Below are 16,278 nucleotides of genomic sequence, written 5' to 3'. Positions count from 1 at the left end.
TAAATTTGACAGATTTTGCGTCGTAATAGATTTCAATGAACATCCAAGGTTGTATTTCGTAAGATTGTGAAAAAATTACTTCTAGAAAATAGTACATTGTGAATGTTTATATTTCTAAATTTAACATTTCTATAAATCTTATGAATTATTGGTGATTATTACGAGGCAACAAACAAATATGGTAAAATAAATATACCAATTATACTTTTTCACATATTGTATATTTCAATACGTATGGCAACATCGAATGAATGAATGAAGGTGCCGAACCACAGCAGGCTATATAAAATGAACCTCCATTTACAGAAAGTCAGCTGTAGTCGAATATTTGTTTAATAAGGATTGTGACAAAAGTAGTAAAATAATAATTATATTAAATACTTTGTATATACGATGAATATTGACGAAGAATCTGACTACGAAGAAGATGAATTTTTAATTTTCGCTGATTTCAAAAATCAACTTGGCCCCCTTGATTTGGATGAAAATATAGCAGTGAAAATCATTGGACTTGAAAAGGACCCGGTCGCTGAAGTGAATGGAAACATATTTAAAGGTATTTAAACATATACACTTCAACATATACATAAGTTTTAAACACGAATATTAATAGGGTCCTATGATTACCCAATGGGCACGTGCGTTTTCTTTGAAAAGGATACGGACGCCGCGCCGTCAGATCCTCTATTCGAAACGAGCTGTCGGCAGAAATATAAATATTTTGCGAAAACCAATAAAGTTATAAATTTTGAACGTATATACGTTGAACCGAAATGCGATGAAACCATGAATAATCTATCTAATACTATAATATCACCACAAAAAAGTGAAGACAATGAAAAAGACCAACTTAATATACAGACTGAGGATGATAAACTTCGGATTAATATTTCATATGAAGATGCTATTAAACAATTTCAATCGAGTGATGAAAACAGTTAATGCATTTATGTACATTTTACAAATTATATATAAAAATAAATTAAAGTGTTTAACTTCCAATATCATTTCCATTTTCTTTCCAGTGAAACTTCTTTAAAATTGAATTCACAATGGAAGAAATACTAGGTCAGGAAATGCGCCCACCGCTGGTACTTCGAAAATTTTTAAACGAGTGGAAGACCTTGCTCGAATCAATGATAATACCAAAAACTGTGTGCGATATACAGAATGTTATGAATTTATCGGAAAATCAAAAACGTTTTAGCCACGTTGTTGCACAATGTTCATTAGAAAAATTAGAACAAGAAAACGACGTTAATATTATTAAATATGAGCCAGGTGTTACAAATCCTGCATGTATCCCAACAATTGTGGATGACACGAATTTAAAAACATACAAAGAACTTGTTAAAGGGAAAAACAATACCAATCAAAACCGCAATCCTTTTAAGCGTTCACGGGAAACATATGCCATGGTGACGCCTCCTTGTCAACAAAAAAATGAAAAATATGAATTAAGTGACTTTTACAATGATATAATTTTAAAGATACGCATTTACCGACCCGCACGTGTTGTACACACAGGTCAAAGTTTAGAAAAACCAGTATTTGCGGAGGAATTCGAGTGTCTGGGATCAAATTATCTTAGCGATTTGCGTGACAAAATTTCATGTGTCTGTAAAAAGAAGCGTTTTTTTGATGTTAGCGATAACCCAACAGCCGAATTACCAGTAAAAACTACAGATCCAGCTTATTTTTTTATAAATAACACTTTTTACAATGACCGACGAAATTCGGATAACCCAGATTATTCTGAAGTTATAAGAACATGGGCTAAGAAAGCTGTTGGTCTAAAGGATTTACATTTTGAATTGGCACAAATGGAAACCACGCGTTTCTTGGACTTAACCGTCAGCATAGGTTTTCCACAATTATATCAACATCACGGCAACTGTGAACATGTTTTTGTCATCTCCCAAATTGAAATCGTGACACCTAAGTCGCAGTGCTTGCAACGTCATATGTATCCTCGACTCTGTTCATTTGGATCTTTTAATAATCGTGTTTGTAACATGTGTGGTACACGACGTTATACCTTCATTGTAACAAAAAGTGATCGTCAACTACACGATCCAGCATATATATGTAACAAGTGCTTTTTTGATTACCATTATATAGATGGGAAGAAAATAGGTAATTTTCAAGCTTTCAAAGTGAATGAGGATAATCAGGAGGAAGAAGTAATGAAATATATCAAAAAATCCAGAGTTGAAGATGAATATAGCACAGATGAAAATGATGAAATGACTAATATGCAAACATCAATAAACAAAACAGTTTAAATAAATTCATATTGGATTAAATAAACTAATTATTAACGTTTAAGAATGTCCAAAAAGATACTTTACTTTTACTTTAACACGTAGTATTACATATGTTAATTAAATAAGTATGTATAATAATGAATTCGCATTATACTTATAAATGAATATATTAGAAAAAGTACTAATTTTTTACGAGTATTATAAATTAAAAAAATATATTTTTTTTTTATTGATAATTAGTATAGGCTTAAGTTTATGTTGTTTGGATGGAATTCGTGTAGATACGTATGTACATATGGTACGTTTGCTGTGGTGTCGTGTCAATGACAATTTCCCCAAAAAATTTTGAGGTGTGCTGCCAAATTGACAGTTTTAGGCCGGATAAAAATCCAAGTCCGATTAGGATACGTGGACTCGAATCTTACTTGTACGTTTGCTATCGTACTATTTATTAAAAGATAAAATAAATCAGAGAATCTACAATTGAAGCAAGTTTTTAATTTTAAATATAGTATGACCTATGTTACGTATAGTATCCTTTAACGGTATAGTTTCAATGTACAAATATTTAATTTGTTTCCTACTGTAAGGTCGAAATGCAACACTGTCTATTTATAGCCAGAGCTGACTTGCTCGAGTAACTACCATTGACAGTTGCAGAAGAGAGAAAGTCAAACAAAAACAGTAATTTCTCAAGAATTAATTCTTTGCAATTTCTTATCTGTTTCATTTTACACCTTTTCTTTTTGTATTAGTTGTAAAAAAAAACAGTTTAATAAAAGAGTCTTAAGACATTACTCATTTTCAATGACTGAATTGTTTGAGGAAAAGATGACATGATGTCATACTCGTACAAATAATCCGTATATCAAAAAGGATATAGACAACATGATAATGTGTGTGAAATAGGTGAGTCCTTTATAATACATATTATATTGTTGTTTTAAATGTTGGATTATTTTATATTGATTGTGTATAAAATATCACCAGGAATTTACAGTCATAATGAACGAGCGCATTTGCATAAACAATGCTAATTGTGAACAGCCGCCAAATGTAAGCGGTGAAAATGTTCTTGATACTAGTCCTAACGCATCCAATGCTACAACTCCCACATCGACACTGAAGGAGAAGCGCAACTGGTTCCAATCGCTAACAAGGCGAAAAAAATCTCAATCCCAGGTGTCGTTGGCTGACATACCATCAACATCTAGACAAGCACCACAGATACAAAATAACAACAATGAGCCTGTGCAAGTGACATGTACACGAAACACTACAGTAGTCAAGGATGCAAATATCACTAATGATGCTAATGCTTCTGGGCGGAAGCGCAAAGATGGAAAGAATGTCTTTCAAAGGCTACGTAAGAGAATGGGCTTAAGATTTTCTTCTTTGCGAAATCGAAATGACGAAACTGATAATTCTGACTTTGGAGTAGCCTGTGCTTCGGGTACAATAAATGCTGCCGATGAATTCTCAACTCACTCACCTATACATGAACCACGGCAATGTGTACAAAACATAGTAGTTGAAGAGGAAGAAATTATACCATTTACTATTAGTTATAAACGATTTCTAGCGAAAAAATGGTTAGAAAATGAAGAAAGGCCAAACCGAGTAATGTATACTGCAAGTTCACAAATGTTAAGGTAAGATGAAAAGATGACTATTCAATGTATTATTTTTATTTTTTCAAAATTATAATCTGAAATATTTTTTAATTTTGTTACGCCAGTCAAGTTTGGTACTGGGGCGAAATATCGCGATTAGACGCACAAAAACAACTGAGTGACAAACCCACCGGTTCATTTCTGGTACGCGACTCGGAAACACGTGGCTGTCAATTTACGCTTAGCTTTCGTATGGTGAACGTGACGTTTCATTATCGTTTAGAATACCATGATGACTATTGGCACTTTGAAGAATTACAATATGAGTCCATAGTAGATATGATAAAGGATATACTTGATCGTTGTACCAATGACAATTTTGTATGCTTCGTAAAAGTTCCAAATGAGTTGCAACCACCTTGTCCGGTCATACTGAAGTATCCACTAAGTCGATATTTCCAAATGCCACAATTACAGGACTTGTGTCGACGCGTTATACAACAACATGCTGCAGTAGAAGAAATCGCAAAGCTGCCGATTCCACCAAAACTTCATGATTATTTAGGTGTTAGACGAGAATTAGTATTTCACAGTTAATCAAAAACTCATTATTTTATAAGAAGAAAATATAGGCTAGCAATCTTTGTTGAACATGCTAATTTTACTACCCTAATTTAGCAGTTTTATTATATATTTACGTTATTTTAAGAACTGTTAACTAATCATTTAATTCAGACGTATTAGTAATATTAAAGATATGTAAAAGCCAAAGTAAGGATATACATACACAACAAAAATTAATTGTATGTTAGATAAATTCAACAAATCAAATATGTTCGCTATTAGATTTATAGAAACATGCACACAAATAATGTGCCAATGTATATATATTCCAATCGATTCCCATTTAGTATAGCTCAATTTGAAATGTAAAGTAATCATGAACTAATTTATGAGTTTACTAAATTAAAATCCAAGTCCAAAGATATACTTTTGTTACTGTTGAAAGATAAAAAAAATAGTAATGTATAATGAAAAAATATATATTGAATATGCATTTAAACAGTGAAACTGTAAAGTTATATGGTCACAAAATTCATCACTTTATTTTAAGATATGCGCATATATGTAGCTTAAATACAAAGCGCTGTCATTAAGCTTTATCTCATATTGCTATTATTTATTATCTTAAGTCGGATAATAACAATTAGTTGTAAGTTGAACCCCTAATCACAAATTGCATAAAAACCTACTGACTTTGGAGGGAACCAAACGCAATATATTGCAAACGACACGCACAAATTGTATTTATCTATTAAATAACAAATTCAATTCTAGATTAACCATAAACCTATGCCTAAGAATATATACGACCTGTGTTCAAAAATAAGATCGATTTTAATTTTTATAAACAAATTTGAGTATTTGAAAGAAATAAAAATTCACAGAGCTAAATTTATTGATATCAGTGGCTGAAACATGATTCCGGGCTAATTTTTGGCCCTAAAATCATTCACAACAGCAATCTTATATTAAAAAATACAGAATTAATTAATTTATGTGGCATCTAATTTCTTTAAAATTATTAAATATTTAAATCTCAATGCATATGTAGTTTATATATTCGTGAAAAACAGATAAAGCGAGCGTTTCAATCAGCCGGAGTGCGCCAATTATAAATCATATCTAATAATGTATTTGTTGAGTGAACTGGAAGTAACCCTTTTATATTAACACAAAAATTAATTAATCTACGTTTTTGTGACTAATAAAAACTTTTCAGATTATAATCGATTCCGGTTTAAGTAAAAACGATTCGAAAGTGATTAGCAACCAATTTTCATAATAGCTCTATTGTGAATGAATGCATTGAAAACGAAAAGGCGAAGACGGCCGCGTATTTTGTGATCATATGTCGATATTGTCGTTTGTTATTTGTTTATGAATGTTAAAAATGAAAAAGTTTCCAGTTAAAATTGATCTTTCAACATTTTTCGAGGACGAAAGAAAATATGTTATAATTCTTGTGGATCCACAATGGAAAAACGTGGAGTATTTACAACGTCGAGTGGAAGAAATATTTGATGTGCGGCCGGTCCGGTTTTTGACTATAGATAATCTATTTATACCTCCACAAGAATCTATAGAAGTTGTAGAATTTACGGAATCTCTTAAGTATGGAAATTTTCTTCTCTAGTTTGCATTAATATAAATTTAAATTTACAGAGCTTTTATACCAAAACGAGCACTGGAGGAATCTCGCCGACGCTCAAAGCAATTGAAACGTGAAACTCAAGCAATTCTTAATAATGTAGAAGAATCGATTGAAAAGAATTTAGTTAAAAAGAGGAAGTACTATACATTGGGTATGGATATTCAAGGAAGCTCTACTCCCAACCATACGAAAAAATCGAAACATATACCAAAAATTGTAAATCAGTCACCAGTAGATATAATAAGACAAGTTTCCAATGAATCACAAGAAATCACAAGTACTAATGAACAATTAAGCATATTGAAAGTCCAACTCAACAAAAGCGTCGAACAAAACTCCATATGCGATGGTGCAAAATCCTTACCGATTTTGGTGGAAAAACAAAGTGTAACAACGAATGAAACAAAGGAGAATTCCACTAGTAAACGTAAACGTAAAAGGGCTCATAAACAAAGCTCCGTTCTGTCCATGGATTTCGAGGAAGAAAAAACTGAGTGTACATGTATAAAAAATATAGCTGAATTTAATTACTTTAGTTTAAAGTAATAATTTGTTTTGTTTTTACAGTGACGTTGCGGCCGGAAGTACCTTCGTCTACATTCCTTAACAATTCTAAATCATCGCATATATACTTTGAAGACTCGACTATCATGGAATGTAAAAGCAAGAATCAACAAAAAAAAAGTATTAATAAGTCAACTACTGATGGGAAAGCAAATACAACCAAAGTATCATTTAAATGTAAACGAAGTGATGCAGAATTTGAGAAACCAGTGGTCTTTCCCTTAAAATATATCAACAAAAATAATAAACCTCTTAAATCAATCATAGATATACAAGAAAATATACTTCTACAGCCAGCCAATGCCGATATACTTTTTAAAGCGCCGCTTATGAATGATGCAGAAAATCAGTTGAAAGAAAATGTTTTGTCAACTACTTTTAATACAACAGAAAGCAAGGAAAATGAAACAATTGATGAAATCACGAATATTACAGAAACAGCTGATAATTTTGAACCCCAAACTAATGCCAGCATTATCACAAATGGTTTGGACCACATCGATTGCAAGTTGGTTAGAGACTCTGGTACAGAAAAAGAAATACAAAATAACAATACAGAAAAAGATATACAAAATAACATTTTAAAAGAAAATTCCAATTGTGAGGGTAGAATCAATGATGAGAAGGATACTATTACGGACGATGACTCAAATGGCAAAGACAAGAATGTTACAAGGCAATCACACGATGAGCTTTACAAGAATGAAAATAATTTAAGTAAGGAGGTACAAGAAGATACAATGTCCTCCATTGACAAAATAAAACAAACAAATATGACAAACTCCAAATCTACCAATATATTGGAAATGTCCGAATATTCACAGCTAATGGRCGAAAGCTCTGTCATTGACTTGGATGACGATGATGAAGTCGTAATTGATTTGAGTGATGCTGATGACCAACAAAAATCGCTGGCAACAAGTCGTGGTAAGTTGTCTGAAACTTTAAATAAAAGTATAAGCACAATGAGTATCGATGAAATGCTTCCCTTTTGTGTGCCACTGACCGGTATTCCTGAATTGGGTGATGTTATCATATTTAAGGTAAATTTCTTAGATTAATATCATATATATATACATAAGAAATTATAATTTTCCTACAGTTTAATCGTCATGTTTCTGGTGCTAAAATAGATGAATCACAATTCATAGCCTGTAGATGCGAACACATTAATAGACGCACTAAAGCTTTAAAGCTCGCTGTGATAAGTAAGTAACTAATGTTTACTAAGTTCCCATTTACTACTTCAAGTATATACTTTCAGATGCTAGTCTAGAAAACGATGTCCTTCCTCAAAAGTATAAGTATAGTTTAGATGATACTTTTGAAATACGATTTATGAATATTAAGTTTACGGAAATGATAGATCCTAAGGTATTGAAACTAAGCAGTTAGATTTAAAAAAAATATATTATGTTGTAATAAATTTAAATGTTTTGATTTTTCCTTTAATAAATGTATTATAAATAATCATTAATACTAAGAACGTCTCATTGCTAACATAGTATTGATTTCCCAAATAATTATACGAGTGCGATCAATTACTTCCCGTAATTGTCGATTTTTTAATCTAACTGTCTCAATAAGTTCCTGGTTCTCTTGCAACGCTTTTCGGTATTCATCACATTGTGAAGGTTCGTTACGGTGGTCGGGTTGTTCCTCTTTGTAAGTTATCAAGCTCTCGACGTTTGTATAATCCATGCCATGTGGATAACCATCATTACACTTTTCGTATATTATACGTACGCGCTTAAATAATAGCCGTATAGTTCGAAAATATTCCTGCACCTTTTTTTCTGTGCTGTTATCTCGATTTCCTGTTGGCTGAATTACTTTAAGCGCAGTAAATATCTCTTGAAAACGTGAAGTAATGTCTTGGACAGTTTCTTGACCCAAGCGAGATAGGGACACAATATTTATTTCTTTATGTGGATTTGGTTGTGATATTGCCAACATATTACTCCCTGTTGTAGACGTCGTTTGTGACGCAGGTTGTTGTGTATGCATCATTCCTGCTGTATTGCCATGTGCCATCTGTCCTTGTTGTTGTTGCTGTTGCTGCTGTTGCACATTCATTGATATATTTGTAGGCATGTGCTGTTGTTGAGGATGTTGCATTATATTTCCTGCAGCGCCAACACCGATTCCCTGAACACCGCTTCCGACACCCATCATACCGACGCCTACCGGACCACTACCTCCACCACCACCTTGAACCATTTGCACATGCTGTTGCATTTGTTGCTGTTGTTGTTGCTGCTGCTGCATTTGCATTGGCGTATTCATAAGATTTCCCGGTCCACTCATGCTCATACCACTTTGCAACTGTTGTTGTTGTTGTTGAGGATGATATCCTCCCATTGGCATCATACCGCCGCTACCAACACCTATTTGTGCTCCAGCTCCACCACCAACCATTGCATTTTGCCCCATTCCACCGGCGCTCATTTGGTTCATTGTATTTATCATTTGAGGAGATTGTTGTTGCTGCTGAGGGTTAAACTGACCACGGTGACCCCCAAGTGGGCTATTGTAACCACTTGGATATTGTCCTGACATTTTTAAGATTGATACAGTACCTGAAAAATAGAAGTATCGCAGAGTTCGCTCTGTAAACAAAAATATTTAATTAACTGTCATGGATGACAATATAATGTGAAAAATGTCGATTTTCATTTTAGAATATTTTTAATCGATAACATTTTTGTTTTTATTTAATTCGATTCATAAACGCCATGGCCACATATACCACCCTGCAGCTAACAATCGGTTAAGTCACTGAATTATCGAAGCTAACCGAATGCTTTAGTTTGTGAACTAATAATTTCAATGTTTTGGAGTTTATTTTTAGTTTTTAAGAGTCTTTCCCTTTCCAAGCACGTAAACAAGCTTTAAGAACTAAAATATAATTAATACTAATTTATCAGATTCTTAAGGTAATAATTATGAGTTATTAGCAATAATTTAAAATTTATGATAGTAAATTTATTTTGAAATTAAATTCAAGTCGTGACACAAGTTCAGAAGTATGTACATGTATTGGAATCTATCAGCTTTGCCAGCGGATATTAACCTTAATTTCCACAAACAAACTGTGGCATCACTTTCAAATTATTACACAGCTGATATTGATATTGTGAAAAAATACAAAAGTAGCTGCGATTTTTAACTGCATCGCAGATGCAAATAAATAAAATTGTATAATTTAACAATTTCCTCCAACTATGAATCAGCTACCAGATGACCATTTTCGTTATATTTATAGTTCTTCATTACACGAACAAGTGCAAATAAAAGTGTAAGTAGGCATATCATTTCAACACTTTCAATTGTGAAGGGCGGATACAATAACAATTTCATTGTATTACAGTGGTACATTAGAAGGTAAAAAGCGTCAGCCAGATTTTGAAAAACTCTTAGAGGATCCCATTTTACGCTTTTCTGGCCTCTATTCGGAGGAATGTCCGGCCTTTCAAATCCGTTTACAAGTTTTCAACAAAAATCGGCCATACTGCCTGCCTGTAACCACCTCTTACAAAGCTTTCACTAAGCGTTGGAGCTGGAATGAATGGGTGACACTGCCATTACAATTTTCCGACTTACCACGAACAGCTATGTTAGTGCTAACAATCCTCGACTGTGCAGGTGCTGGTAAAACCACAGTAATAGGCGGTACAGCAATTTCTTTGTTCGGCAAGAATGGTTTATTCCGCCAAGGTATGTTCGATTTACGAGTTTGGTTGGGTGTAGATGGTGATGGCAGTTATCCAACGAAAACGCCTGGCAAGGGGAAAGAGTCGTCAAAATCACAAATGCAACGTTTAGGTAAACTGGCAAAGAAACATCGTAATGGGCAGATGCATAAGGTCGATTGGTTAGATCGATTGACATTCCGTGAGATAGAAGTAATTAATGAGCGAGAAAAACGCATGTCAGATTACATGTATCTAATGATAGAGTTCCCTACAGCCGTGTTTCAAGAATACTATAATGTAAGTCCGTAGTTACATGCTTCATCCTTAATATATTCACACTTTCACTATTTTCTTACTAGTATTCCATTGTGTACTTCGAACCAGAAGGAGATAAAAGCCATAAAATACTGACAAAACCCAAATTGGTAACTGTGCCGGATTCAGATATATTGCAGGTATGTTGCATCTTTCTTTTGATCTGACGTAATGTTTTATAAACAACCCTTAAGCTTAAGCCTATACTGCGCTCTTCGAAAAACGTAAATAATTTCTTCAATGTCATTAAAATGCTTATTATGCTCTAAAGTGTAATCGCTAAAGCTCTTTTAGCCTAAAACAGTAGCTAATTTGCGGCGGTGCTTTGATGTAAAATTGTGGTTTTAATGCATACAAACAATCGCACAGTCAATACAATCTCACACATTTTTCTTAAATATTTATTTTGCCCCTCACAAGGCTAGTGGAATCGATTTTCTTCATTTCACAAATTATTTATGCTAACTTGAATAAGCGCACGCAATCGTTGTAATATCTCGCCAAACAGTTTGGTTTCGCTTTTCTCATGTGAATTGCAACGAACAGCCTTTCTTACGCGAGTTACACTTGATTTAAGTATTAAGTATTTATTATTGAGAATTGGAGGAAATTGTCAATTAGCCGGGAAACTGTTACTTTTAAAGATTAAAATTTTGAAATTTAAATTAAAATTTAACCCGCCATGTAGTATTCTCAAACTTTTTGCTTATCTACGCTGGCGGCTTCCAAAATTTCTCCTGCATTTTCAAACTAAATTAATATTTATTAAATGGTATTTGAAATTTAAAGCATGGTTTTGCGCTTGCTGGGTAATTGAATGCAATCAAACTAAATTAATACGCTTATTTAAATACACTTTTTGCTTAACTTTCAAGGAGAATCTAGTCGAGCGTAAACACCATCGTCTGGCACGTTCTGAACGTTCTCGAATTTCCGATCGCGATGTAAAGCCAACCGCTGTTATTCGCAATCAATTGCATACCATTGTGTACCGTTATCCACCAACATGCGTTCTCAGCAGTGAAGAGCAGGATCTTTTATGGAAGTTCCGATTTTATTTATGTTCACATCGTAAAGCGTTAACGAAATTTCTCAAATGCATCAATTGGGGGACACAACGCGAAGTTATGCAAGCACTCTCGTTAATGGCCAAATGGGAACCGATGGATGTGGAGGATGCCTTAGAGTTACTTAGTCCAGTCTTTACACATCCCGAAGTGCGACGTTATGCCATCAGTCGTTTGGGTCAAGCGCCTGATGAAGATTTGCTGCTATATCTGTTGCAACTTGTGCAAGCTTTGAAATATGAAAATTTCAACGACATCGTCGACTTACATAAGCAACTTTTTCCCGATCATGATGTTGTACGTTCATTAGATGGCACCTCTACCATCTTAGACCCAAGTTCGATTTGCTCCGATTCACTTAGTGCTGGCTCGTCAGTGATTGCGGCAAGTAGTGTTGGTTCACAGCGCGGCATTGTGGCGTCTGTTCTTCAGCGCAATGTACAAACAGACATATCGACAGCGCGCACATCAACGTCTGTAGCGCCAATTACGACAACAAGCACAAAAGCAGCAGCAGCATCCGACACACCACCAATTTCCATTTCGACAACTTCGTCAGCTATAGCTGCGGCGGTTGGCAATGGCGGTGGTGGTGGTGCTGGTGATGGCGATAACAATTATATAAATACTACTTCTGTAGTTTCTGGTAGTTCTGTTGCCACTAATACTCTATCTGGTGAGAGTAGCTCAATTGGTCCACTGAGAAATGATCCCGGAGATCTCTGTACATTCCTGATACAACGTGCTTGCAAAAATCCTACACTCGCCAATTACCTTTACTGGTATTTGTCCATAGAGGTGGAGGACCATGAGTCCTTACGTAAGCAGGATGAGCGAGTACATGATATGTATGTGATGGTGTTGCGTATTTTCCTTAAGGTCCTAGAAACCGGTAAGTAAAATAGCATGCACATTGGTTTCCAAATTTAGTGAGGCTTCTTATAAGAACCGTAAATTTAGAGAATAAATTAAGAGGATTTATTTTTCCACAAAATATTTTATAATTCATATTCAACAGGCAACTTTCATTTGCGAAATATTCGTCATAATTTGAAGAAACAACAGATTTTAGTGGATGAGTTGGTTAAGTTGGTGAAGATGGTGGCCAAGGAGCCGGGAAACCGCAATAAAAAGACGGAAAAGTTCCAGAAGCTTTTAACCGAAATGGATACGTTTAAAATCAATTTTACCGGCTTCGATCCGCGCCCCTTTCCTTTGGACCCAGAGATTTATATAACGAAAATCGTTCCCTCGAAAACTTCACTTTTCAAAAGTGCATTAATGCCCGCCAAGTAAGCAATCGCACTATAAATATTGTTTTATCCAATAATTTACGACCATTTCACTTTACGTAGACTTACTTTCGTCACTACTATCGGTAAACACGAATATGTAGCGATTTTTAAGCATGGTGATGACTTACGTCAAGACCAACTTATACTTCAGATGATAACCCTAATGGATAAATTGTTGCGGCGTGAAAATCTTGATCTAAAACTAACCCCCTACAAGGTGCTGGCCACCAGCTCGAAGCATGGTCTCTTACAGTATATTGATTCGTTTACTGTAGCTGATGTTTTGGCGCGTGAAGGCAGCATACATAACTTTTTCCGCAAGCATAATCCCTGTGAAAATGGACCCTATGGCATTGCGGCAGAAACTATGGATACATATATAAAAAGCTGTGCCGGCTACTGTGTGATAACATATCTTTTAGGTAATGCATTTTGTGTATATGTATACATAAAATATTCCAACAATATGTTATTTTATGCTTAGGTGTTGGCGATCGTCACTTGGATAACTTACTGCTCACAACCAATGGCAAGTTGTTTCACATCGATTTCGGCTATATACTGGGACGTGATCCGAAACCGATGCCACCGCCTATGAAACTAAGCAAAGAAATGGTCGAGGCCATGGGCGGCGTTAGCTCCGATCATCATCATGAATTTCGTAAACAATGTTATACGGCATATTTGCATTTGCGACGACACGCCAATGTTATGCTTAATCTATTTTCACTGATGGTGGACGCCTCAGTGCCCGATATAGCGCTCGAACCGGATAAAGCTGTGAAAAAGGTCGAAGAAAATTTGCAGTTAGGCCTAACAGATGAGGAGGCGGTGCAGCATTTACAAGCGCTACTCGATGTCTCGATTACAGCCGTAATGCCAGCACTAGTCGAACACATTCATAAATTAGCTCAGTATTGGCGAAAGTAAATGCGTAATAATAATAATAATTCATTGTTATATATATAAAAGCTCTTTATTTGCCAACCTCATCATTTGCATGCATGTTTTTTAAGAGTAAATTTATTAAGTTCTAGAACAGACATGTTGAAAGTATCATAAGCAAATGTTATCAAAGAATTTTATGTATGATTTTTAGTGTATGGCATGCCTATACATGCTTATGTATATCTTAGCGAGTAAAATGTTTTATTTAGACAAATTTATAAACACCCAACTTCATTAATCACATACATTTATGAATATGTAATAACAAAACAAAAAATAGATTTACTGACTACTATAACAATATAAACATAGTTTACTATTTTTATAATAAAAAAAAAGAAAAACGTTAACTTCGGTTGCGCCGCAACTATAATATCCTACACGAGAACTTGATTTTGATTGTGCACTTTGTATGGCAGCTATAAGCTAAAGTTGTCCGTTCGAAACAATTTGCTCGGATATACTAGTACTTACTTGGAGTTTAGTCTATGCCAAATTTAATCCAGATATCTTCCCAAACAAAAACTTAATTTTGATCGCTCAGTTTGTATGGCAGCTATATGCTATATTAGTCCGAGTCCGTACAAATTCTTGTAAAATTGTGCCGCTCCTTTGGACAATAATCCATGCCAAATTTCGTGAAGATATCTTGCCAAATAAAAAAGTTTTCAATACAAAAACGTTTACCTATTCAGGGTCTAAAAAGATCGACAATGGCGCGCTGTTGCTGTAATTCTAAGTTCTTCTCACTTACCATTCTCGCTGCTATTTTCACATTTTTTAAATTTATCAGTAAAACACAGCTTAATTTAAATTGAAAAGTCTTTATTCACTTTCGTTTTTTCGTGTACTGGGCCGCATTAGAAGATATCTAGCAATATAAAGTCTTAAGTAAATAATTTTGAAAGTATGTATTAAAAACAAGACTATGCCGCCAAACCATTTTTGAAATGGTGCATTTTTGACGTATATGTATTTGAAACGTTCGCTTTCTGTAATTAAGACCTACACACATATGTACGTATATACGCATTTTGTATGAAATTAAACAAACACCGAAACATCAATAATATTGTATTTATATACATATATGCTTGCATACATACATATGTACGAGTACAGTTTGCTTTTCCTAATACGGCATTATATCGAAAGCTAAAAACGAAATTTTAAGTATTCCGTGAAATCATCATGGGCTCTTTGTTGTGTCTCTACAGGCATATATTAGAAACATTGCAAATTCTCCTAATTATTACTTATAACTACTTAATAATTCACGACTGTCTTATCTATTTGAAAATGACCACTAACACACTATCAGTGTTGGCATTTGTTAGATATTCCACAAAAGACCACAATTTAACTAAGGGTTTTCTACAGATAATGATGTTGGTGAGTGAAGTAGCGAATGCTAGAGCATCTGTGAAAGAGGTATTATTAATTATCGAAACTTATCTGCCGCTTCACTTTGGTTGAGCCTGGATGTAACACACTGGTTTCCGCGGACAACATGCTCTTCGTTTGCAATTGCGATTTCCCCATGGAAGCTGAACACAACACTGCTGTGTTTGTTATGCTATTATTATTGCTTGCTATCAGCTGGTTGCTGTGGCTATTGTGGTAGTAATGACTGTTAGCATTGGCATATGGACTGACATTGCGTTGATCTTTGCCAGTGAAATTCTTTTGTGTAGAACGACGTTGTTGTTCGATTTCGAAATTGACATTTTCACGCAAGGCTAAGCCACACATATTATTCTTGGAAGAACTATTTTGTAGCGAGGCATTCGGTTGTACGGACAGTTTTTTAAGTGATGACGGTTTTGAGTTGCTATCGAAAACTTGTGATTGCGACTGCGAGCTATAAGTTGTTTGTGTTGTTGTATTGGAGGCGGGTATTGTCTCGTAACCACTCGTCATGCAGAAGGAGTCCATTGATTTGTCGCACAAAAATATGTTCGAAATTGAGCCTGTGATCGTGATGCTTTGACTAAATGAGCTATTTTGCTCGTCATGTTGCTGTTGTTGTTTTTGTGCGTCTTTACGACGACGATACTCCTCTGGTCCAATATAACCGCTAAGACGAATGTTGGCTTCGCTTCTCTCGCGTGCAATTTTCGCTTTCGCATTTAGGTAAATATCGTCTGCATTGCGTCCGCCTATCACATTGTGCACATACCGTTTGGCCAGACTGCAAATAATTTATATGAATTTGAAAATATTTTTCTGCAAAATATATGCTATCCATTTGCACACACAAGAGTTGTAAATTTTTTAATTAAAAAAATTTTAATTAAAA

The 16,278-nt window shown here is 34.6% G+C and overlaps 7 protein-coding genes across 12 annotated transcripts in view; 5 read left to right on the top strand and 2 right to left on the bottom strand.

Moving 5' to 3' along the window:
• The first annotated feature begins 242 nt into the window (after window positions 1-242).
• On the top strand, window positions 243-1,100 carry LOC108969956. The gene is made up of 3 exons (XM_018935011.1): window positions 243-556; window positions 614-937; window positions 1,026-1,100. Exons 1-3 carry the CDS (start codon window positions 394-396, stop codon window positions 1,037-1,039), a joined length of 501 nt encoding a protein of 166 aa, XP_018790556.1. The 5' UTR covers window positions 243-393; the 3' UTR covers window positions 1,040-1,100.
• Window positions 1,032-2,398, top strand: LOC108969955 (snRNA-activating protein complex subunit 3). Its single transcript, XM_018935010.1, has one exon. The coding sequence runs from the start codon at window positions 1,053-1,055 to the stop codon at window positions 2,283-2,285; it is 1,233 nt and encodes a 410-aa protein (XP_018790555.1). The 5' UTR covers window positions 1,032-1,052; the 3' UTR covers window positions 2,286-2,398.
• A 530-nt stretch (window positions 2,399-2,928) lies between these two features.
• Window positions 2,929-5,270, top strand: LOC108969954 (suppressor of cytokine signaling 4). The gene is made up of 3 exons (XM_018935009.1): window positions 2,929-3,176; window positions 3,258-3,919; window positions 4,006-5,270. Exons 2-3 carry the CDS (start codon window positions 3,273-3,275, stop codon window positions 4,475-4,477), a joined length of 1,119 nt encoding a protein of 372 aa, XP_018790554.1. The 5' UTR covers window positions 2,929-3,176; window positions 3,258-3,272; the 3' UTR covers window positions 4,478-5,270.
• A 485-nt stretch (window positions 5,271-5,755) lies between these two features.
• Window positions 5,756-8,091, top strand: LOC108969919 (coilin). 5 transcript variants are annotated; one of them, XR_001993438.1, is made up of 5 exons: window positions 5,756-6,055; window positions 6,107-6,597; window positions 6,663-7,702; window positions 7,793-7,867; window positions 7,924-8,015. XR_001993438.1 is itself a non-coding variant. In XM_018934933.1 (5 exons), the coding sequence occupies exons 1-5, from the start codon at window positions 5,826-5,828 to the stop codon at window positions 8,052-8,054; spliced, it is 1,992 nt and encodes a 663-aa protein (XP_018790478.1). In that variant the 5' UTR covers window positions 5,756-5,825; the 3' UTR covers window positions 8,055-8,091. The 5 variants fall into 5 exon arrangements, 4 of the variants coding, with proteins under 4 accessions (XP_018790478.1, XP_018790479.1, XP_018790477.1 ...); XM_018934933.1 differs by having other exon boundaries at window positions 6,107-6,591; window positions 7,762-7,867; window positions 7,924-8,091; XM_018934934.1 differs by having other exon boundaries at window positions 6,663-7,586; window positions 7,924-8,091.
• On the bottom strand, window positions 8,085-9,289 carry LOC108969958 (mediator of RNA polymerase II transcription subunit 30). The gene has a single exon (XM_018935015.1). The coding sequence runs from the start codon at window positions 9,216-9,218 to the stop codon at window positions 8,139-8,141; it is 1,080 nt and encodes a 359-aa protein (XP_018790560.1). The 5' UTR covers window positions 9,219-9,289; the 3' UTR covers window positions 8,085-8,138.
• Window positions 9,290-9,883: 594 nt separating this feature from the next.
• On the top strand, window positions 9,884-14,193 carry LOC108969920 (phosphatidylinositol 3-kinase catalytic subunit type 3). The gene is made up of 7 exons (XM_018934937.1): window positions 9,884-9,957; window positions 10,030-10,651; window positions 10,714-10,809; window positions 11,545-12,628; window positions 12,755-13,028; window positions 13,092-13,453; window positions 13,516-14,193. The coding sequence occupies exons 1-7, from the start codon at window positions 9,884-9,886 to the stop codon at window positions 13,959-13,961; spliced, it is 2,958 nt and encodes a 985-aa protein (XP_018790482.1). The 3' UTR covers window positions 13,962-14,193.
• A 590-nt stretch (window positions 14,194-14,783) lies between these two features.
• Window positions 14,784-16,278, bottom strand: part of LOC108969957 — a 5,754-nt gene continuing 4,259 nt past the window's right edge. For both annotated transcript variants that reach the window (XM_018935012.1, XM_018935013.1), the window contains one exon: window positions 14,784-16,170. In XM_018935012.1, the coding sequence (XP_018790557.1) occupies window positions 15,417-16,170 (754 nt within the window). In that variant the 3' untranslated portion in view covers window positions 14,784-15,416. The remainder of the gene's footprint in view (window positions 16,171-16,278) is intronic.

Source organism: Bactrocera latifrons, unplaced genomic scaffold (assembly GCF_001853355.1).
Source record: "Bactrocera latifrons isolate USDA-ARS-PBARC rearing strain unplaced genomic scaffold, ASM185335v1 scaffold_27, whole genome shotgun sequence".
NCBI classification, from domain to species: Eukaryota; Metazoa; Arthropoda; class Insecta; order Diptera; family Tephritidae; genus Bactrocera; species Bactrocera latifrons.
This window is presented reverse-complemented; position numbering and strand designations above follow the sequence as displayed.

What these genes read in the sequence shown, in the direction of transcription:
- LOC108969956 (XM_018935011.1), top strand. Translation starts at nt 394, where the DNA reads ATGAATATTGACGAAGAATCTGACTACGAAGAAGATGAATTTTTAATT. An exon ending in GAATGGAAACATATTTAAAG is followed by an intron (nt 557 to 613) that starts GTATTTAAACAT and finishes GAATATTAATAG; the next exon opens with GGTCCTATGATTACCCAATG.
- LOC108969955 (XM_018935010.1), top strand. Translation starts at nt 1,053, where the DNA reads ATGGAAGAAATACTAGGTCAGGAAATGCGCCCACCGCTGGTACTTCGA.
- LOC108969954 (XM_018935009.1), top strand. Translation starts at nt 3,273, where the DNA reads ATGAACGAGCGCATTTGCATAAACAATGCTAATTGTGAACAGCCGCCA. An exon ending in GCAAGTTCACAAATGTTAAG is followed by an intron (nt 3,920 to 4,005) that starts GTAAGATGAAAA and finishes TTGTTACGCCAG; the next exon opens with TCAAGTTTGGTACTGGGGCG.
- LOC108969958 (XM_018935015.1), bottom strand. Translation starts at nt 9,218, where the DNA reads ATGTCAGGACAATATCCAAGTGGTTACAATAGCCCACTTGGGGGTCAC.
- LOC108969920 (XM_018934937.1), top strand. Translation starts at nt 9,884, where the DNA reads ATGAATCAGCTACCAGATGACCATTTTCGTTATATTTATAGTTCTTCA. An exon ending in CGGATTCAGATATATTGCAG is followed by an intron (nt 10,810 to 11,544) that starts GTATGTTGCATC and finishes TTAACTTTCAAG; the next exon opens with GAGAATCTAGTCGAGCGTAA. An exon ending in AGTGCATTAATGCCCGCCAA is followed by an intron (nt 13,029 to 13,091) that starts GTAAGCAATCGC and finishes CACTTTACGTAG; the next exon opens with ACTTACTTTCGTCACTACTA.